Source organism: Eurosta solidaginis, chromosome 1, assembly GCF_040869045.1.
Source record: "Eurosta solidaginis isolate ZX-2024a chromosome 1, ASM4086904v1, whole genome shotgun sequence".
Classification (NCBI taxonomy): Eukaryota; Metazoa; Arthropoda; class Insecta; order Diptera; family Tephritidae; genus Eurosta; species Eurosta solidaginis.
The window spans coordinates 282857122-282881043 of record NC_090319.1 but is presented as its reverse complement, the minus strand read 5'-3'; the positions used below and the strand labels follow the sequence as shown (position 1 = coordinate 282881043).

At 39.0% G+C, this 23922-nt stretch overlaps 1 protein-coding gene across 11 annotated transcripts in view; it reads left to right on the top strand.

Annotated features, from left to right (window-relative positions):
• jar (Myosin heavy chain 95F jaguar) overlaps positions 1-23922 on the top strand; it is a 141642-nt gene that overhangs the window by 45683 nt on the left and 72037 nt on the right. The window contains exons 1-2 of one of the 11 annotated variants that reach the window (XM_067760979.1): positions 938-1162; positions 17295-17414. The exons of 8 other annotated variants lie outside the window; for them this stretch is intronic. In XM_067760979.1, the coding sequence (XP_067617080.1) occupies positions 17360-17414 (55 nt within the window). In that variant the 5' untranslated portion in view covers positions 938-1162; positions 17295-17359. Of the gene's footprint in view, positions 1-937; positions 1163-17294; positions 17415-23922 lie in introns of those variants that run through there. 2 more of the 11 variants (XM_067760980.1, XM_067760985.1) reach the window with 2 other exon arrangements.

Here is a 23922-nt window from a genome sequence, read left to right as displayed (position 1 = left end):
GCAGCAGAGAGATACTCACAAACGCATGCCATCATCAGCTACCATGGTTCAATTATGTACAGGTTGGCTCATCTCATCAGCTGATTTTATATATGTCATTGCATGGTCGAAGGGATTGTCAAAAGGAGATGGCAAACTCAAAATGAAACCAACACATTGGCAACATTTTACTTACACATACAAAAACTGCTAAGTTTTATGTTTCCATTCCATACCATTCGCACCAACACCAATACACAGATTTTGACAATTTGAACAGACATATTTTGTTGCTTTACAGATGAGCCAACCTGTATATAGTTGAACCATGATCAGCTACTAATTCGCTCGCATATACACACGCATATGGTTACACACTAAAAATACACGCGCGCATGGCTGGTGACCAGGTAGAGGATTCTAGAAGAAGAAATGTCTAGACATTTGGGCAGAGAGTATAAAAGCAGCAGAAGCTGAGTAGTCCGTAAACAGTTTGATTTAAGCACGCTATTGTTTGTGAAGTGTAAGTGTTATTGTGAAGTACTTTCAAAGTAGTCTAATAAAGACCATTTTTGCATTATTGAATATTGGAATTATTTATTCAACAATTTAGCGATACGAATGTTAGTAGAAGGTGTAAAATAAGCGGAGTTTCCCTAAATTCGTAACAATATATTTGTTTAATAGATAACCAGATATGTTGATAAGCAGGGTCACTTGAATATCACAATTGCCATTTTGCTACAATTCTTTTAATGGTTTTAAAAAAGGCGTGACCGAAATTTTTACTCGGCATAAGCCAATCTAAGGCAATGTTCCTTAATGCAGCGTAATGTATTTCGCACCACCCTGTAAAAGTTACTAAGTCTTTATATCGTATTATACGTTATAAGTTCACGTCTCTGGAGCAAGGTAGCACAACTCAGTTTATGTTGAGTATTTGCAAGGGGTGGACCACCCTAAATTGGATAAAATCCTGGCTATGCATTTAAACTTAATGCGAAATTAGTGTCAGTGCAATTCGCGACGACGGCAAGCGCTGAGCAAAATCTTACGGATAACGCGAGTAGTAAAAGAAGTGAGCGAGGTCGTTACACGCACGGAACTTGATTAGAGCAACAGCAAATTGTGAACTCTGAACTGAATACAAAAGTCCTTGTAACTCGGTTACTAGGTAAAATAAGTAGGTACACACATAAGCCTGTGTATATATTTGTTCCTTGGGAATAGGGAGTAGCCGAGTTGCCAAGAATTTAATGTTTTTGTTTATCAAAGCCACACCAAGAAGAAGGACGTTATAAAAACAAAAAGAAAATTCTGTACTGCAAAATTTTAATGACTTTTTGTTGCTTTTGCGGCAGAACTTTGTGATTTATTTTTAGTGGTTGCAATTTGTTTGCTACAAAAAAGGGAATAAAGGAGCACTTCGAGAATATTAATATTCGTTGGGTGTACTTGATATGTGAATGTGTGTGTGCGCGTGTTTGGCTATATCGTGCCATATGGCAATTTTTATGTGTTGTGCCCGATTTTTGTTATTATTTTAAACGATATGTATGCATTCGTTTAAGCGTAATGAAAATGAAATGTGAAAAATGTGAAAATCGATCAAGCAAATTCGCGTGTTTTTCGTTATAACTTCAAAACTGTTATTGCAACTTTTTTTTGCTTGCCAAATTATTTGATCACCGCCGTCGACTGATAATAATAAGACGTTGTAAAGTACATTGTATTGCTTTTTTTTATACTCAGTTGAGCAGAGCTCACAGAGTATATTAAGTTTGATTGGATAACGGTTGGTTGTACATATATAAAGGAATCGAGATAGATATAGACTTCCATATATCAAAATAATCAGGATCGAAAAAAAATTTGATTGAGCCATGTCCGTCCGTCCGTCCGTCCGTCCGTCCGTCCGTCCGTTAACACGATAACTTGAGTAAATTTTGAGCTATCTTGATGAAATTTGGTATGTAGATTCCTGGGCACTCATCTCAGATCGCTATTTAAAATGAACGATATCGGACTATAACCACGCCCACTTTTTCGATATCGAAAATTTCGAAAAACCGAAAAAATGCGATAATTCATTGCCAAAGGCAATTAAAGCGATGAAACTTGGCAGATGGGTTGACGTTATGACGCAGAATAGAAAATTAGTAAGATTTTGGACAATGGGCGTGGCACCGCCCACTTTTACAAGAAGGTAATTTAAAAGTTTGCAAGCTGTAATTTGGCAGTCGTTGAAGATATCATGATGAAATTTGGCAGGAACGCTGCTACTATTACTATATATGTGCTAAATAAAAATTAGCAAAATTGGATGAAGAACACGCCCACTTTTTAAAAAAAAAAATTTTTTAATTCAAATTTTAACAAAAAATTTAATATCTTTACTGTATATAAGTAAATTAAGTCAAAATTCAACTCCTGTAATGATAAGATGCAACAAAATATAAAAATAAAAGAAAATTTCAAAATGGGCGTGGCTCCGCCCATTTTCATTTAGTTTGTCTAGAATACTTTTAATGCCATAAGTCGAACAAAAATTTACCAATCCTTCTCAAATTTGGTAGGTACATAGATTCTATGACGGTAACTGTTCTCTGTGAAAATGGCCGAAATCGGTGGAAGCCACGCCCAGTTTTTATACACAGTCCACCGTCTGTCCTTCCGCTCGGCTGTTAACACAATAACTTGAGCAAAAACCGATATATCTTTACTAAACTTAGCCCACCTACTTATCTGAACTCACTTTATCTCGGTATAAAAAATAGCCGAAATCCGACCATAACCACGCCCACTTTATCGATATCGAAAATTACGAAAAATGAAAAAAATGCCATAATTCTATACCAAATACGAAAAAAGGGATGAAACATGGTAACTGGATTGGTTTATTGACGCAAAATATAACTTTGGAAAAAATTTTGTAAAATGGGTGTGACACCTACCATATTAAGTAGAAGAAAATGAAAAAGTTCTACAAGGCAAAATCAACAGCCCTTGGAATCTTGGCAGGAATACTGTTAGTGGTATTGCATATATAAATAAATTAGCAGTACCCGACAGATGATTTTCTGGATCACCTGGTCCACATTTTGGTCGATATCGCGAGAACACCTTCACATATACATCTAAGGGCCACTCGCTTTTAAAACCGTCATTAATACCTTTAATTTGATATCCATATCGTACAAACACATTCTAGAGTCACCCCTGGCCCACCCTAATGGCGATATCTCGAAAAGGCGTCCACCTATAGACCTAATGCCCACTCCCTCTTAAAATGCTCAGTAACACCTTTCGTTTGATACCCATATCGTACAAACATTCTAGAGTCACCTCTGGCCCACCCTAATGGCGATATCTCGAAAAGGCGTCCACCTATAGACCTAATGTCCACTCCCTCTTAAAATGCTCAGTAACACCTTTCGTTTGATACCCATATCGTACAAACATTCTAGAGTCACCCCTGGCCCACCCTATTGGCGATGTCTCGAAAAGGCCACCTATAGACCTAATGCCCACTCCCTCTTAAAATGCTCAGTAACACATTTCGTTTGATACCCATATCGTACAAACATTCTAGAGTCCCCCTGGCCCACCCTAATGGCGATATCTCGAAAAGGCGTCCACCTATAGACCTAATGCCCACTCCCTCTTAAAATGCTCAGTCACACCTTTCGTTTGATACCCATATCGTACAAACATTCTAGAGTCACCCTTGGTCCACCTTTATGGCGATATCTCGAAAAGGCGTCCACCTATAGACCTAATGCCCACTCCCTCTTAAAATGCTCAGTAACACCTTTCGTTTGATACCCATATCGTACAAACATTCTAGAGTCACCCTTGGTCCACCTTTATGGCGATATCTCGAAAAGGCGTCCACATATAGAACTAAGGATTACTCCCTTTTAAAATACTCATTACCACCTTTCATTTGATACCCATATCGTACAAACACATTCTAGAGTCACCCCTGGCCCACCCTAATGGCGATATCTCGAAAAGGCGTCCACCTATAGACCTAATGCCCACTCCCTCTTAAAATGCTCAGTAACACCTTTCGTTTGATACCCATATCGCACAAACATTATAGTGTCACCCCTGGCCCACACTAATGGCGATATCTCGAAAAGACGTCCACCTATAGACCTAATGCCCACTCCCTCTTAAAATGCTCAGTAACACCTTTCGTTTGATACCCATATCGTACAAACACATTCTAGAGTCACCCCTGGCCCACCCTAATGACGATATCTCGAAAAGGCGTCCACTTATAGACCTAATGCCCACTCCCTCTTAAAATGCTCAGTAACACCTTTCGTTTGATACCCATATCGTACAAACATTCTAGAGTCACCCTTGGTCCACCTTTATGGCGATATATCGAAAAGGCGTCCACCTATAGAACTAAGGATTACTCCCTTTTAAGATACTCATTACCATCTTTCATTTGATACCCATATCATACAAACACATTCTAGAGTCACCCCTGGCCCACCCTAATGGCGACATTTCGAAAAGGCGTCCACCTATAGACCTATTGCCCACTCCCTCTTAAAATGCTCAGTAACACTTTTCGTTTTATACCCATATCGTACAAACATTCTAGAGTCACCCCTGGCCCACCCTAATGGCAATATCTCGAAAAGGCGTCCACCTATAGACCTAATGCCCACTCCCTCTTAAAATGCTCAGTAACACCTTTCATTTGATTCCCATATCGTACAAACACATTCTAGAGACACCCCTGATCCACCTTTATGGCGATATCTCGAAACGGCGGCCACCTATGGACTAAGGATCACTCCTTTTCAAAATACTCATTAACAGCTTTCCTTTGATACCCATATCGTACAAACATATTCTAGAGTCACCCCTGGTCCACCTTTATGGCGATTTCTCGAAAAGGCGTTCACCTATAGAACTAAAGCCCATTCCCTTTTAAAATACTCATTACCACCTTTCATTTGATACCCATATCGTACAAACACATTCTAGAGTCACCCCTGGTCCACCTTAATGGCGATATCTCGAAAGGGCGTCCACCGATAGACCTAAGGCCCACTCCCTCTTAAAATGCTCAGTAACACCTTTCATTTGATACCCATATCGTACAAACAAATTCTAGAGTCAGCCCTGGTCCACCTTTATGGCGATATTCCTAAATGGCGTCCATCCATAGAACTATGGCCTACTCTCTCTTAAAATACTCTTTAATACCTTCCATTTGATACACATGTCATACAACCACATTCCAAGGTTACCCTAGGTTCATTTTCCTACATGGTGATTTTCCTTATTTTGTCTCCATAGCTCTCAACTGAGTATGTAATGTTCGGTTACACCCGAACTTAGCCTTCCTTACTTGTTGTAGTTGCTTATTGCAAACTTCACTTTTCGTGTTTGTTGCACATAATTTGCTGCAGTAATGTAGGTCATCAGCAACAATAAAAAACGGATAATATGGCTGTAATAGCTAATGTCAGCGAGGTATTAACTAACAAAGCTGCCGCAAACAAAACAGTGGCAACAAATCAAGCTTTACTTATATACATACATACGTCGTAGCAGACTTAGGCACAGTGGTTCCTTAATACATACATACATGTTTTGAATGAACGTTGATTAGGAGGACTTTGATTCAGAGGGTTGACATAAGGTTAACGGCCATAACGTTAAATGACCTTATGACCCTTTCATATGCCCACAAAGTGAGTTAAAGTTATGACCATAATACATGGTCACAACCTCAAATTTTGAAATGACATTGACATTATGACCATCCTGCTTATCCAAATTGGTCATAAAGTCAACTTGCCTTTCTCAAGTGACAATAAGTTCAATTATTCTGTTTCACATCTCCATGTATTACAATTTCGCCAACTTACACGCTCCTTTTGAAGAAACCGTCCCGTTTTGCACATGGTTCATCCAGTGGCCTAGCCAGGATAGCTGCTGTGTTTTGTTCGTTGGACTATGCTGCTGTCTGCATAAAGCTCATCATTAAATCTTCTTCACAACTCGCCGTCGCTAACGCGTAGAGGCCCATACGTTTTTCGAATAACTCTTCTCTCGAACACTCCAAGAGCCGCCTCTTTTGATGTTATCAATGCTCATGCTTTTTCACAATATCTCGCAATCTCAGTTCCCATCATCCTTATACCCGTTTTTATACTCAGTTGCGCAGTGCTCACAGAGTATATTAACTTTGATTGGATAACGGTTGGTTGTACAGGTATAAAGGAAGCGAGATAGATATAGACTTCCATATATCAAAATCATCAGTATCGAAAAAAAATTTGACTGAGCCATGTCCGTCCGTCCGTCTGTCCGTTAACACGATAACTTGAGTAAATTTTGAGGTATCTTGATGAAATTTGGTATGTAGGTTCCTGGGCACTCATCTCAGATCGCTATTTAAAATGAACGATATCGGACTATAACCGTGCCCACTTTTTCGATATCGAAAATTTCGAAAAACCGAAAAAGTGCGATAATTCATTACCAAAGACGAATAAAGCGATGAAACTTGGTAGGTGAGTTGAACTTATGACGCAGAATAGAAAATTAGTATAATTTTTGACAATTTGAGTGGCACCGCCCACTTTTAAGAGAAGTTAATTTAAAAGTTTTGCAAGCTGTAATTTGGCAGTCGTTGAAGGTATCATGATGAAATTTGGCAGGAACGTTACACCTATTACTATATGTATGTTTAATAAAAATTAGCAAAATCGAAGAACGACCACGCCCACTTTAAAAAAAAATTTTTAAAGTCAAATTTTAACAAAAAATTTAATGGCCCGTAATCATAGTCGCTGACAAAAATACTCTTTAGTTAAAATCTTGCCTAAATTTAGAATACCATTTAAAATGTTTGTCTGTCATAGTCATATTAAACACAGATATCAGCTAAAATTATCATGTACAGGGTAACCACATGAAAAAAAAAGTTTCGATAGGCGTAACGAAAGAATTTCAGCTATTTTAAAATATCACCCTTTACCTGCTGATATTTACAAAAAGGATACATACCGGCAAAGCGACAACATTTATTTCGCCATTTTTCTATTTATTTATTTTTACACAAATTATTTTAAAATGCAGCAGATAAATGTAAGTAGAAACCGAAATTGTAAGTATTTTAAATAAATAACTTCATTGTTGTTCTAGGAAACGAAACAAGGAGTCCGTGAGGGAAATTGGACCATAGGAGAAAAGGCCTGCTTGCGTGAATGCATTGCGTCCCACATCCACATCATAGAGGATAAATCAAATGATGGTGCGATGATAGCAAAGAAGAGAGATGCATGGAACCAGGTTAAAATGACAATGCTGGCTGCTGGATATGAAAGGGAGGTCACAAAATTGCGTAAACAGTGGGCAAGGATGAAACTGGCAGGAAAAAAATCATTTGGTGCAGAGCGGAATAGGTGCAGCTGCTTGGCAGTATAGTATCTTCCTTTAACTCAGGTGCTTTGTGTATGATCTGAATGGTAGATATATCCACACTGTCAGCAACTGCCTCTTTAATAATATTTCCAGTAGCAATGGCTGTCTTTCGTTCTGCGCTGAAAATGTTTTGAGCTGCCAATTTCAATCTTGGCCATTGCTTGCGATTCCATGATTTTCCTTCTATTACCTGCAACTAACATTTCCATTTGTACCTGCTTGCCTGCATGCTTCGAATTTTGTTCTACTAATCGCATCATCATCAAGGTTTAACTTTCAATGATGAGGGTGTGGGAACGCGTATGCAAAACATTTTTTGAAATATTATATGCATTTATTTTTAGAGTTAATTTTTAGTTTCTTTTTGCGAATTGATTTTATTCCGTTTTTATTATTTTGCATTGGAGTTGTTATTTTATATTGTAGCTTTAAGATATATGACCTGCCTTATTTACACAATCTGCAAACTAAAAAAAGACTGAATAATGAAATATACAAATATTTATTTTAAAAATATATTTCTTTTTAATTCAATACTTATGGATATATGTTATTGTATTTGTAAAAAGAAAAATGGATTAAAGGTAATGTAAAGTCTTGTCGACTGCTAAAATTACATACCGAAACCGCTCCACTTTTTTCTAAAAATATTTTCATAAATGAAATGGAATTTACTTGCATAATATTTCGAAAACCGGTCGGGTTTCGTCCACTGTCGTCGAAGGAAAAATATTTTAAATATTTACCTATCAGAAAGGCTACCTAGGTAGGTAGCAATTTTGAAAAATATCGAACCATAAATAAGATTCTTAAGAATATTACAGCCCCTGATCGACTTTCGGTAAAGAAAAGTTCAACAAATACTAACATTGTCAAGAAGAGCTACATGTGTTCAAAATTTCACGAATTTCGTATAAAAATTAATTGTTTCGATTAAAACTACGGATACACTCAGGATTGCTATAAAGTTATCCCGAAAATCTGATCACAATTGCGGAATAGTTTCGGAGTCCATAAGCCTCATAAATATGTACGTACCCTTGTTTCTCCATACATGTCCCGAAACGAGTATCATAGACAGTCTCAACGTGATTGAAGTACATTGGGCCCTCCCAAATTGGATGGGATCCATTCTTCAGTTGAAAAGGCTAGATAAATCAAATACTAAACCTTGGGAAACCAGCTAGCTTGGATATTCATATCGTCCAATATCTTTCCTATCGCCAGTACCCAAGATACTTGAAGCCGTCCTGTTTCCTCAATTCCACAGCACCACCACCGCGCTAAATGCCAACTCACCGATAAACTGTGGGCTGAATCAAAGAACCCCCTCCATACAAAGGTACTCGTACTAGACTTAAAAGCCTTACATATAGTCCATAGGGTCCACCCATCCTCGTCGTCTGAATGGTCGGCAGGCATCCGTACATTTCAGGAACTTAACATAAAAACCTAGAATAATTAAACAGGAGGGTCCACGCGGTGGTGTCCTATCCCCGCTTCTGTTTAATTTCTACATATCAAGGCTGCCTTCCCCACCAGAAGGACTGCATAATAATGGCAACGGGACCTGGCCCTCTCATAGACGAGTTTGCTTTTAGAATAAACAGCTATCTCCTCAGTCTTTCCAATGTCGGTGAAACTCTATAACAGGGGTCGACTGCTAATACGCATCCAAAAATATCGGGAGAGGCGTTTTGACACATTATATATCCGAATATTATTAATAATACGAAAGAGGAAAATACAAATTTTAACTCGTTCAAAAGATATTAACGAAAAATCGCGAGACTCCGAAACCGGGGTTGGAATCCATACTGTTTTTGCGCAGAACACGTTTCTGCGTTGGCGACCTTTGGCCACGCTTATAAAAAAATACTCTGGACGATCCACCAATGGGGTAGGATGAACAATAAATCCGTGCAAAATCCCTTTGTCCACACAATTTTTTCCTGTGTACAACAACCACACGAAAATTGCAAACTTTAACTGCAAATATCTCCAGACATAGATTAGATTTTTCTTTTCCGACTTCAAAATACTGTTGTCGAGGTCAATACGCGTCGTTTGACACCTCTCCCGATAATTTGGACGCGTGTTAGCAGTCGACCCCTGTTACAGACTTTTACCCTGAGGAATCACCTCGTGCGACAGGTACTATCGCCGAACAAATCCACGGTCTCTCTGTTAACGACGTTGAAAGCGCAAATATTGGATGTTAACGTTGATTGTGTTACGCCACCGACTGTCAGTCCCCCAAAGATCTTAGGGACAACGTTCGATAACACTCTGACCTTTAAGACGCAGGCCACCGAAATTGTTTACAAAGTACAAAGCTGGAACAAAATCCGTAAGTCGCTAGCCGGCAGCACTTACGGAAAGGATAAAGAAACCTTGCTAACCACTTACGAAGCCATTGGCCGGCCGCTAATGTGGTACGCGGCACCAGTCTGGTCCCCTAGTCTTAAAAACTCTGCCACGAGATGGCTTGTTATGACACCCTGAATATCGTCTACATATTGAGGCAACGAGCTTAACATTAAAGAGCATTACTAATTATAAGGTAATTCTATACGACAGCATGACACTGCTAATACGCGTCCAAAAATATCGATGAGGTGTCAAAAGATGCATCAGTATTAATAATCCGAAACCGGAAAACAAAAATTTTATCTCTATGCGCAGATATTTGCAGTTGTAGTTGGCGATTTTCATGTGGTTGTGGAATGTTGGGGTACCCACAAAAAAATTTGAACATAAGTGTTTTGCGCGTATATAGTTTTGGTCTCCAACCCGGTGTTGGACCCACCCAGAGTAATTTTTTATAAGCGCGGCCGATGGCCTTCAATGCAAAAAGGTGTTCTGAACAGAAATAATGTGGATCCAACCCCCGGTATCGGAGGGACCCGCGGGTAATTTTTCGGTTTTTCGGTAATATCTTTTGAACTAAAAATTTTTCTTCTGAATTCTTGCGGAATATTAATACTGATGTCAAGACGCGTCGTTTGACACCTCTCGATATTTTTGGACGCATATTAAGAGTGTTATGCTGTCGTATAGAATTACCTTAACTTAGTGTGTATTCGCCACTGGTAATTTTCGGTTGTTTACTTTAGCTCACAACTGCTAAAACCCGACCAAAAATATCGGGATAAGTGTCAAAGGACGCGTTTTGATCCCAGGACTACGAATTCGAGAGCGGAGATTCAAAATATATTATTTCTGTCAAAAGTTATTTCCAAAAAACCGAAAAATAGCCCCGGAGCGCTCCGAAACCGGGGGTGGGATCCATAGTATTTTTGCGCAGAACACCTTTCTGCATTGGCGGTCTTCGGCCGCGCTTATAAAGTTACCCTGGGTGGGTCCAACACAGGTTTGGAGACCAAAACTATATCCGCGCAAAACCCTTTTACCCACAGTTTTTCTTGTGGGTACTACAAAATCATCAAAACAACAACAAACACATGAACATTTTTAATTTTTTTGCAAATATATCCGAAACGAAATACAATTTTGAATTTCCACCTTCGGATTCGTGATCCTGGGTGCAAAGCACGTCTTTTGACACCTCTCCTGACATTTTTGGACGAGTTTTAGCAGTTGTGAGCTAAAGTAAACAATTATACTGGCTTTGACCCCGGTATTAATTATGCGAAGGAGGGGGTGGGATCCATAGTACCATTGCGCAGAGCACTTTTCTGTATTTGTAGCCTTTGGCGCACTTAAAAAAGTCTGGCGAAATACAACAGAGACCTTTCATAATTTTTGATAAAAATTAGGTGAAAATATCTCCTCACAGAGTTAAAAGACGCGTAGTTTGACGCCTATCCCGGCATTTTTAGACGCGTGCTAGTAGTCGAGGTTGTATATTTAATCAGTGCACTATTACCGATTCCGGGTAAAATATAAAGCTTTTAGATGAAATTTGGTGAGAAAATTTGTGTGCGATTCGTTTATGAAAACTAACTCCCGGTAAATTATTAGTTATAGTTTTTATCAAAAATTGATTAAATTGGTTGCTTGTTGACTTTTCTTTATTTATTTACATGGGTGATTTGTTTTCATTCAAAAGTCATTTTTGACAAGCTTAATGCGTTCGAATTAAATCGCATGATTGAAATTCTTAGGGCGATCACACAACAATAAGGTACATGCGATATGCCAAGGTGTATCAATTATTAAAGATTACTAAAAATGAGCATTAATAAATGCAGAACGAAATGCCCTTCCTGTGGTGGTACTTGGTACATTTGGTGGCGCATTGGCATTTGTTGCTGCTACGGGCTCTATGGCAGATTCAGCATCTAAAACTGTAAAGAAAAAAATACGATAGTACATCGTTTAAAAATTGATTTTTCTTTAACTTACATGTCAAATTCCGTTCCTTAGCGATGTTGTGAAGTACAGCAACAACAATAATAACATTTTTCGCTGTATCCAAATCTACACGAAGACGTTCGAAAATAGAACGGAATTTCGATTTAATCTGTCCGTTCAGGCATTCTATTTTGCTTCGAGTGGCAATGTGTGACCTATTGTACTTTTCATCAGAATAAAATTAAACATGAATAAATATGCACATTGCCAAGCATGTCGTGATGTGTATACCTCTCTTCCTTTGGTGTTGAAGGATTCCTAACAGGGGTTAATGAAATAGGTGACAAAGGGTATCCTCCATCTCCGAGTAGTACATCATTATGGGAACTTCTCATTCTCTCTGTAATTTATTTTTTAATTGGCACTCGTTCCAAATCCGAGCGTCATGCTTTGAGCCACGAAATCTTGCGACAATATCCAAAATTTTGCAGTCTGCATCACATACGATCTATGGATGTATTTTATATTATATGATTAAAAACACAACAAAGTGAGCAAAAAAAGTTTAACCTGAACGTTTAAGGAATAATACCCCTTTCTATTAAGGTAATGTCCTGCCATCATCACTCCAACATCCTTCGCAGGGCATTTTATCCTAACGTGTGTGCAATCAATTGCTCCAATAACTGCTGGAAATCTGGACACGTTGTAAAACTTGGATTTTACGTCAGCCAACTCCTGATTGGATGGATATGCAATGAAGTGTGGCAACAAAAGGGCAATCTTTTTGCACATCTTTTTTATAACCCTTCCAACTGTAGCCTGTGACATTCCATGAAGATCACCTTAAATGACCAAAATTTGTAAATTCAAGTAAAATTCTGCAGAGCACAAATTATAGCACCCACCAATGTCATTTTGGTGAACATTTCTTCCTAATAATCGCAACGCCGTGAGAACCTGCAGGCTGGCCGAAATTGGAAGTCCCCTGTTATTCAAAGGTTCGTCAATATCCAAAATTTCTATGAGATATAGAACAGTAGCCATATCGAATCGATATCGTTTATAAAAATCGTCTTCCTCCATTTGGAAAAGGTCGTACCGCGTCTTGTACACTTTTTCCCTCCTACTTGGGATTGCATCATCTACAATCGCAAAATCCCTCAAAATTCGTTGATTTCTGTCCATTTTTTCACTTTCACTTCAATAATTTCACTTTTATTTTAATTTCTCGTATTTTCGCAAGTATGCAACGCAAAACGTCAACTTAAATGTGATTTTAATATTTAAAAATGACGTTCGCGCCATTTTAAAATTAAAACTCCTTTTTAGAGACAAAACAGTGCTTAAGTTGACTATGATAGACTTAAAACGATGTTTAATTTAGAATCATGTTTAAATCGATAAAACTCTATTCTAACTTGACTATGATTACGGGCCAATATCTTTGCAGTATATAAGTAAATTATGTCAACATTCAACTCCAGTAATGATATGGTGCAGCAAAATACAAAAATAAAAGAAAATTTCAAAATGGGCGTGGCTCCGCCCTTTTTCATTTAATTTGTCTAGAATACTTTAGTATAAGCCGAACAAAAATTTACCAATCCTTGTGAAATTTGGTAGGAGCTTAGATTCTAGGACGATAACTGTTTTCTGTGAAAAAGGGCGGAATCGATTGAAGCCACGCCCAGTTTTTATACACGTCGACCGCCTGTCCTTCCGCTCGGGCGTCAGCACGATAACTTGAGCAAAAAGCGATATATCTTTATTAAACTCAGTTCACGTACTTATTTGAGCTCACTTTGTATTGGTATAAAAAATGGCCGAAATCCGACTATGACCACGCCCACAAAAAATGCCATAATTCTATACCAAACACGAAAAAAGGGATGAACATGGTAATTGGATTGGTTTATTGACGCAAAATATAACTTTAGAAAAAAACTTTGTAAAATGGGTGTGACACCTACCATATTAAGTAGAAGAAAATGAAAGAGGTATGCAGGGCGAAATCAAAAGCCCTTGGAATCTTGGCAGGAGTACTGTTCGTGGTATTACATATATAAATAAATTAGCGGTACCCAACAGATGATGTTCTGGGTCACCCTGGTACACATTTTGGTCGATATCTGGAAAACGCATTCACATATACAACTACCACCACTCCCTTTTAAAATTCTCATTAATACCTTTAATTTGATACCCATATCGTACAAACACATTATCGAGTCACCCCTGGTCGACCTTTATAACGATATCTCGAAAAGGCGTCCACCTATAAAACTAAGGCCCACTTCCTTTTAACTCATTAACACCTTTCATTTGATACCTATATCGTACAAACAAATTCTAGAGTCACCCCTGGTCCACCTTTATGGCGATATCTCGAAAAGGCGTCCACCTATCGAACTAAGGCCCACTCCCTTTTAAAATACTCATTGACACCTTTCATTTGATACCCATATCGTACAAACAAATTCTAGAGTCACCCCTGGTCCACCTTTATGGCTATATCTCGAAAAGGCGTTCACCTATAGAACTAAGGCCCAATCCCTTTTAAAATACTCATTAACACCTTTAATTTAATACCCATATCTTACAAACAAATTCTAGAGTCTCCCCTGGTCCACCTTTATGGCGATATCTCGAAAAGGCGTCCACCTATAGAATTAAGGCCCACGCCCTTTTAAAATACTCATTAACACCTTTCATTTGATACCCATATCGTACAAACAAATTCTAGAGTCAGCCCTGCTCCACCTTTATGGCGATATCCCTAAATGGCGTCCACCTATAGAACTATGACCCACTCTCTCTTAAACCCATTTGATACACATGTCATACAAACACATTCCAGGGTTACCCTAGGTTCATTTTCCTACAAGGTGATTTTCCCTTATTTTGTCTCCATAGCTCTCAGCTGAGTATGTAATGTTCGGTTACATCCGAACTTGGTCTTCCTTACTTGTTAAACATGTGACTGTTTGACTGCAGAGATCAAGTGCTCATCGGCCCACTTGAGCCATAATATCGCCGTGAAAGTGGGTAGCGATGTCCTTATATTCTGGAAGCCAGACAATTTTGATCAAAAAATGTTTCGATGCCGTTGTGTGTGAGGTCAAGCAATACCTGACAGGCTGCACCATTTTGCCCATGATATCAAACGGTTACAGATCCATTACTGCGTTTAGTGGTGGTTCCAACCTCTTGACCTTGGAAGAATGTCTTATGCTGCCCACTAGTTCAAAACTTCTTAAAATATAATCGGATTGACCATGATATCATATAGCCAATTTACTACCATTGAAGAGTGCTCCAGCGTTTGCTGCCTCTCGCATGATTCAGATCACTTGGTACGACACTCAGGTACCTCTGTAAAAAGTCCTGATGTGTATTCAGGTATTCCCCCAGGGTCATCACAATATACCAGCGACAGCGTCTTCCCCCTAAGTCCTCAAGCACGTCGTTCACAGCCCACATCACTGTGTTCGTTACCCCACTCATCAGCCTTCTAATAGAATTCTTTCAGAGTCGATTCCACTCCCAGTGTTAGTTGTGCCTTTTCTATGCCTGTTGGTAGTGATATCATTTGCCCTCCGGTGACCACTCTGGATCAGTTTCACAACCGAATGAAAAACCACTTCCAATGGACTTGTACAGAAGGCGTGTTGAGATGCTACAAAACGCTTTCTAGGAACTCTGTCCCACACGTGAGAGTTTTTGGGAGAGACGTAAAAGATGTCTCCCTTTTTTTGGACGAAGGTGACTTAGATACATAGATACATAGCCCAAGCTCAGACAGTTAGCGTAAACGGGAGTCAGCTTGCTGGCAGAAATCATGACATGAATACTTGTAGGGCTTACAAACTCGCAACATTCGAAACACATAGTTGTTGTTAAGCTACCAGTGGCGCGACCACTTACAAATTGTTATCAAAGTTCTCCAATAGAAGTTCAAAGAAACTTGCAGTTTCAGCTGCCTTGGGCCATACATAAGCTGCTGTTACAGACGTTAGTTACATAATTCAATTGAAAATATGGTTGGTGTCATGGGGGTTAATTTGTCAGAGAGGGTAGCTTGTTTTCCTCTTCTGCAAGAGTTGGATAACGTGCGTATGTATACTGAAAACGGGGTTCACAGAGCGTGATCCACTTCGCTTCCCACGACAACTGGTTCTATGTATCGGATCGAGTCGGAACTTTTTTCAACCAAGGGTTGTTATTTAAATGTTACCCCATTTAATTTCATACTTCTTCCATAAATTGTCGGAACATCCAGTAAACAGATTGAGGGTCCTTCTCATTATTTGCCACTACAAAGCCTAGATTATATTAATAGGGTTCTCGACAACGCCTCTGACATCAAGTTTTAGGGATATTGCGTTCAGTCCAGGCTTCTTATTTCTAGACATACGAGTATACATAGGCTTACAGCGATTTCGCAAACACTACGAGTTTTTTTTTTCTGCCGCGAAAAGTTTCTCAGTGAAAATTAAGCTGTCTTGCAGCTGCCGTTTGGAGGCGGCATAAAACATGTAGGTCTCGTCCTGTCAATTTGTGGAGAACGGCGCAAATTGAAAGAGAAGCTCGACCTTAATCTTCTCGGAGGTATATAGTTTTTTTACACTAGTTTTTTTAAACTTAATGTTAAGTTAGAACCACTGTGCGGCAAATTTGCAACGCCACGCTAATAAAAATCCACATTTATTATAACGAATGAGCGAGCGGCGGCGGATGGGTGACGTACATATTTGCAAATTTGTGAACGACGCAATCGCAATGATTTTTTTCTTCAATGAAGTAAAGATTTTCTGAGATGGTGTGTGTAATTGCAAAAAATATAGAGCGTTTAAGTGAAAAATGAGGAAATTGAAATTACAGGAAAAAAATTGAATACATAAATAACGAAATCTCGTCTTGAATGCGGGAACTATTCGAGTGAAAGTATAAATTGTTGAGATGAAAAACTTGCAAATGCTTCTTGAATAACCACATAGAGAAGCAAATAGTTTAGCGAGTGGCATTGCAATTTCAAATACGTATTAAATGTGATGCACATGTTAGTGACAAATTTTTTACGATTCATGGCACTTATTTATAACCGGAAGGCCAACGCATTAAAATAACAGCGAACGACTCTCCAATCCATTAAAGTAAACCTGAACTTGCAACGCAACAAATTATTATTACAAAATTGCAAAAAAAAAATTTAAATTGCAAACGAGCATAAACTGTGAAAATTGGAGCATTTGTGTGATTTGAAAAATTATTCAACAAACGTTACCGTTTTACGAATTTTACAATTGAGCTTTACTTGACACATGTAAATTGAGTAAATACTTTTGTGTGTATCTCTTCCATCATTTCCGCGCTGTCCAAACGTCCTCAAAGCATGTAAATAATCCGCGTTTTTCTAGTTCGCGAGCCAATAAAACGTTAGTTGGTAGATGGCATTTCGGTCTTATACCTACATAGTGAGGATTGCGTATGTATGTATGTGAACATTTACATGAATGTACATGTGTTTTATCTAGGCGCTACTTGAACCCGATACTCGATATTTATTGCTGCAATTAATTAGTATTTTATATGCGCTAGAATGGATTTCTATACAAAAGCCGAACATCGCAACGATAAAGATGGTGGAGACGGCGGTAAGTTGGTTAATTAATTATACCCAGCTGTACTCGTACACAGGTTATTATAACTTTGATTGGATAACGGTTGGTTGTATACGTATAAAGAAATCGAGATAGATATAGACTTCCATATACATATAAAATCATCAGTATGGAAAAAAATTTGATTTCAAGTCATGTCCGTCCGTCCGTTAACACGATAACTTGAGCAAATATTGAGATATCTTCACCAAATTCTGTAAATGGGCTTATCTGGACGCAGAATAGAATAGATTGGGATTGAAAATGAGCGAAATCAGACAATAACCACGCCCACTTGTTCGATATCGAAAATTTAAAAGATGAGAATTCGAAAACGAACACCGCTAATCCAATGGAATTTGGTAGGTGGATTGATTTTATGACGCAAAACATAAATTCCAAAAAAATTTGGAATATGAGCAGGGCACCACCCACATTTAGTAGAAGAAAATTTGGAAGTTTAACAAGCCTAAACATCTAACCTTAACAAAGTTTGCAATTACTATGGTATTTAACTATATTTGACTGATACTCTACCTCAGTAGTGGTATGGTTGAGCTAATGTCCACAGCTGGGTATGTAATGTTCGGTTTCACCCGAACTTATACTTTCTTACTTGTTTGTGTTGATGTTAATAAATTAAATGTTCATTTGTTGAAAGCATAAGCTCTGCGTAATTTTGTACACTTGTAAACAGAGTGAAATAAATTTTTGTTCAAAAGCTTGTTTCAGCTTTTTGACGTAATTTGTATCAAAAAGGAGCAACTAAAGTTAGAAACTATATTATTTTTACTTTGACTATGCGCCACCTAGTTTTCACAATAAGGCCTCATGTACAATGAATACGTTTGAGAGATAACATTTTTAAACTTTTCATTCCACTTGTAAAACCAAAAACTGTGTAGCAAGATCGCAGCTGTGGGCGTAACAAAAAGGAACCAGACCCCCATACAAAAGAGAGCAGTTCACCAGTTCAACCCGTATAAAAATATCACAACCCCAATTATCGGGTATGTAGTTTGGTATAATGGCTGTTGTTTATGAAAAGCCGTTTTGATGCCATACAATTGAACCTACTGAGTGCTACATCGGGTATGTACTAGAACCAACTCGAGTTGTTTATAAAATCAAGAATATTTGGAATACCAATAATCTACCCAGATTTTACAGAAAGGGGCTTTCGAAAGATCTTAGACGGTTTCTAGCTAGAGCCGGACATCACACCTGCAGTGGTGAGTACGCAGAATATCCAAATTTCGAATTTTCCCCTTGTCTGCCTTGTCTGCGCCTAGGGGTATGTTTATTTCGACGCTGTATATTCCCTAATTTCATTCCGATGAGCTTCTACGTGCCATATCTTTTCTTTAGATTCCTCTATGGCCCGGAACCCAGATAATGGATATTTCTATAGTGTCGATTAATACATCTACCGCCTCTATTGCTTCTTGGCTGTCAGAAAAGATAGATACTTGCCAGTTATCTTTGGACGTCGAGTTATTTGCAGGCATGCCCATCCGCTTGGACTTCTGCTTGAAACACTGCAGTATGACGGCTGCTGGAATGACATAGAAATCTCTAGAGGATTTAAATAGATTCCAGCCCCCACATCTGTGTAGATTTGTATACAGTTTTTAATTAGAACCTGAGATAATCCCGTATTTTTTTCGGCCTGCTGTAAGTGATACTCGGCGAAATTCCGTAAGAATAAATAGTTTTGTTTTGTTGTGTTTTGTTTTGTTTTTTGTTTTGGTTTGTTTTGTTTTTTTGTTTTGTTTTGGTTTGGTTTGTTTTGTTTTGTTGTGTTTTGTTTTGTTTTTTGTTTTGTTTTGTTTTGTTTTTTTTTTTTTTTTTTTGTATTGTTTTATTTTGGTTTGTTTTGTTTTGGTTTGTTTTGTTTTTTTTTTTGTTTTGTTTTGTTTTGTTACGGGGAAAAAATTTCCAAAAATAAGTGCGAATTTTGAGAGACCTACAAAACTGCATTATCAAAAGAAATTAGAAAACGTTTTCGGGACTGCTTTGCATAGAAACAGTTACAAAACGCATAAAAGTTATGCGTAAAATATATAAAAAAGAAGAGTTTGATTGATAAAATTTGAAGAAAGGTCAACGCTATTTTTCTGCTCGCTGCTGTAAATGCTTAATTGTAGAGCATTTCAATAATTTGCTCTGATGGTCTTCCTGCGAAAGATGAAATTTTACTCAATACGTTTCAAAGGTCTTGTGGCAACTGTTGAAAGAGCTTGAAGATCTCCTAAACATCAAATGTAGTTAATAAGTTAAGTTATTTGATTTTTGTTTTTGTCAATTAAAATTGTTAATTATTAGTAATTTGTTAAACTTATGAGGAGTCGCAGTAGTTTCGCGTCTTTTCAACATGAAAAATATTTATACCACATTCTGTTTATAGTTTTGAACTAAACTAATTTTGAAAACTATAATTTTCCGGGAGGTTTCGGGGTAATTTCCCCTATAAAGAATTATTTCCATAAACAAGTATCTGCCTTTTCGTGGTAAATATCTATGAAATTATTTCGCTTGTAGTTCCAACGCCCTCTGTTAACAAAGGTAAAACGCAAAACTATACATTTACATATATTCATATGTATTCAAATATATAGTACAGGAAAAAATCAGAGGAACCCCGCCAGCGATGCATGACACAATACTTAAGGTTAAGCTTATGATATCCGATGCCTGTGTGACATAATAACTAAACCGTAAAATATTTGCATTCTTTCTTCTGTGGATATGGAACTATACGTACATACATATTTATAAACTTATTCGCAGTACTTACAGTAAATAATCTGCCAACGTACGGAGACACGTGTAATTTGGTGCATATGAACTGCAAACTTTGTAAAGATTTGTACATATTAGGAATGTAGCGAATGTGGAATTTTAATAAGTTTTTAAAAAAATTAAAATGCTAGAAAATGTGGAATATAATTCAGAACGTGGTATTACTTACTTACTTAATTGGCGCTTAACCGTCTAAACGGTTATGGCCGTCCAACAAGGCGCGCCAGTCGCTCCTTCGCTCCGCCAACCGGCGCCAATTGGTCACACCAAGGGAGTTTAAATCGTTTTCCACCTGGTCCTTCCAACGGAGTGGGGGCCGCCCTCTACCTCTGCTTCCATAGGCGGGTTCCGATAGAAACACTTTCTTGGCCGGAGCATCATCTTTCATTCGCATAACATGGCCTAGCCAGCGCAGCCGCTGCGTTTTAATTCGCTGGACTATGTTGATGTCTGCGTATAGCTCGTACAGCTCATCATTAAATCTTCTTCGGTACTCGCCATTGCCAACGCGTAGAGGTCCATAAATCTTTCGAAGAACTTTTCTCTCGAACACTCCCAAAGCCGCTTCATCTGCTGTTGTCATGGTCCATGCTTCTGCCCCATATAGCAGGACGGGTACGATAAGTGACTTGTAGAGTATGATTTTCGTTCGCCGAGAGAGGACTTTACTTTTCAATTGCCTACCTAGTCCAAAGTAGCATTTATTGGCAAGATTGATTCTTCGCTGGATTTCAGTGCTGATGTTGTTGCTAATGTTGATGCTGGTTCCCAAATAAACGAAGTCTTTTACTATTTCGAAATTATGGCTGCCAACAGTAGCGTGGTTGCCAAGGCGCATATGCGCTGACTCTTTGCTCGATGACAGCAGGTACTTCGTTTTGTCCTCATTCACCATCAAACCCATCTTTACCGCTTCTTTTTCCAGCTTGGAGTAAGCAGAACTAACAGCGCGGGTGTTTAGGCCGATGATATCAATGTCATCAGCATATGCCAGTAATTGCACGCTTTTATAGTATATTGTTCCAGTGCGGTTAAGTTCTGCAGCTAGTATAATTTTCTCCAGCATCAAATTAAAGAAATCGCACGATAGGGGGTCACCCTGTCTGAAACCTCGTTTAGTTTCGAACGGCTCGGAGAGGTCCTTCCCAATTCTGACTGAACTGATGGTGTTGCTCAACGTCATTTTGCACAGCCGTATAAGTTTTGCGGGGAAACCAAATTCAGACATAGCGGCATATAGGCAGCTCCTTTTCGTGCTGTCGAAGGCGGCTTTAAAGTCGACGAAGAGGTGGTGTGTGTCGATTCTCTTTTCACGGGTTTTTTCCAAGATTTGGCGCATTGTGAAAATCTGGTCGATGGTAGATTTACCAGGTCTGAAGCCGCACTGATAAGGTCCAATCAGCCGGTTCACGGTGGGCTTCAATCTTTCGCACAATACACTTGAAAGGACCTTATATGCGATATTAAGAAGGCTGATTCCACGATAGTTGGTGCATTTTGCAGTATCCCCCTTCTTGTGGACTGGGCAAAGAACACTTAGATTCCAACCGTCGGGCATGCTTTCGTCCGCCCATATTTTGCTAAGAAGCTGCTGCATGCGCCTTACCAACTCCTCGCCGCCGAACTTGAATAGCTCCGCAGGAAATCCATCAGCGCCCACGGCCTTGTTGTTTTTCAATCTGGTTATTGCTATTCTAACTTCGTCATAATCGGGCGGGGGGACATATATTCCATCATCATCGATTGCGGGATCGGGTTCTTCATCTCTGCGCGGTGAATTGCTGCCTCCATTTAGGAGAGCAGAGAAGTGTTCCCTCCATAATCTAAGCACTCTCTGGACATCAGTTACAAGGTCGCCGTTTTCATTCCTACAGGAGTTTGCCCCGGTCTTAAAACCTTCCGTCTGTCGCCGTATTTTTTGGTAGAATTTTCGGGCGTTATTCCTGGTGGCTAGCAGCTCAAGCTCCTCGCACTCACGCCTTTCTGCTTCTGCTTTTTTCTTCCTGAAAAGGCGTCTCGCTTCCCTTTTCAACTCACGATAGCGTTCACACACTCCTCTTGTCGCGCTCGCTTTTAACGTAGCCCTGTAGGCAGCGTCCTTTCTTTCGGTTGCAACGCGGCATTCTTCATCATACCAGTTGTTTTTTCGTGGGCGCCGGTAACCAATTTTTTCCTCGGCGGCAGTATGAAGTGCTTTGGAGATATGCTCCCACTGCTCCTGTATTCCTTCAGGATGAGTTGTGCCCTCAGAGAGCAGGTGTGAGAGTCGAGTTGCGAAATCATTGGCAGTCTGTTGTGATTGAAGCTTTTCGACGTCTAGCTTTCCTTGTGTTTTTTGTTCCTTGTTTTTAGCCGCGTTGAGGCGGGTGCGTATTTTGGCTGCAACGAGATAATGGTCCGAATCGATGTTAGGTCCTCGGATCGTTCGCACATCTAAAACACTGGAGGCATGCCGTCCGTCTATCACAACGTGATCGATCTGATTGCGAGTATTTCGATCAGGAGACAGCCATGTAGCTTGATGAATCTTTTTATGCATGAACCTCGTGCTTGATATGACCATGTTTCGAGCACCGGCAAAGTCAATCAGCCTCAGTCCGTTAGGAGAAGTTTCATTGTGTAGGCTGAACTTTCCGACTGTAGGGCCAAAAACACCTTCTTTGCCCACCCTGGCGTTAAAGTCGCCAAGCACGACTTTTATATCATGACGGGGGCAGCGCTCGTATGTGCGTTCTAATTGTTCATAAAAAGTGTCTTTCACCTCATCGTCTTTCTCCTCTGTCGGCGCATGGGCGCAGATGAATGATATATTAAAAAATTTTGCTTTTATTCGAATAGCGGCGAGACGCTCGTCCACAGGCGTGAACGCCAGCACTTGGCGACAAAGTCTCTCTCCCACCACGAATCCGACGCCGAAACTGCGCTTATTCGCATGGCCACTCCAATATATGTCACAATTTTTGATCTTCTTTCTTCCTTGCTTCGTCCAACGCATTTCTTGGATGGCGGTGATGTCAGATTTTGCTTTGACGAGGACATCAACCAGACATATACCAGAACGTGGTATACCAGGAGGAAAAAATTTGTGCCAATAGGCGACGCATCGAAATAATTAAAAAGTCGTGCAACGGAAATCTTGCGATAAATTTTTTAAGTAAGTTCCTATACATTCAATACCTCCTGGTAGGAGACACGTGGGATGAGATATTTAAAAAATTGGAGCAAAATCGTGCGATATAGATACTCAATGCTTGTAACATAGTTCAAATCCAAAATAAGAGGAAAGAAACTCCGTTATATGGCGCACAGAATGAGCATCTTCCTCATCTATACAATTAAAGACCCTATCCTGCTTAAAGCAAAACAGCCGACATCCTGGCCCGATTTTCCTAATTTAAGTCTTACAATGACATATATCTGCCCTTGATTTACATAGGGGTACTTGTTTTAAATAGTAATTTTGATTAGGTAACGTTTCCTCAAATAAACCTTAAGGTTTACCTGTCCGATAAAAACATGTTTTGTGAGAGAAAATGTATTTTTAAAGTGCAAATAAATCTAAAAGTTTACATGAGAAACGGCCCTTAATAAATTATTTTATTTTTCAACAGGGCCAAGCATTATCCATGCCGTTTGCCTTATAACAGTTTATGCTTGGTTAAAATAAACAAAAATATATATTGCTCTCCAACCTTCTCTT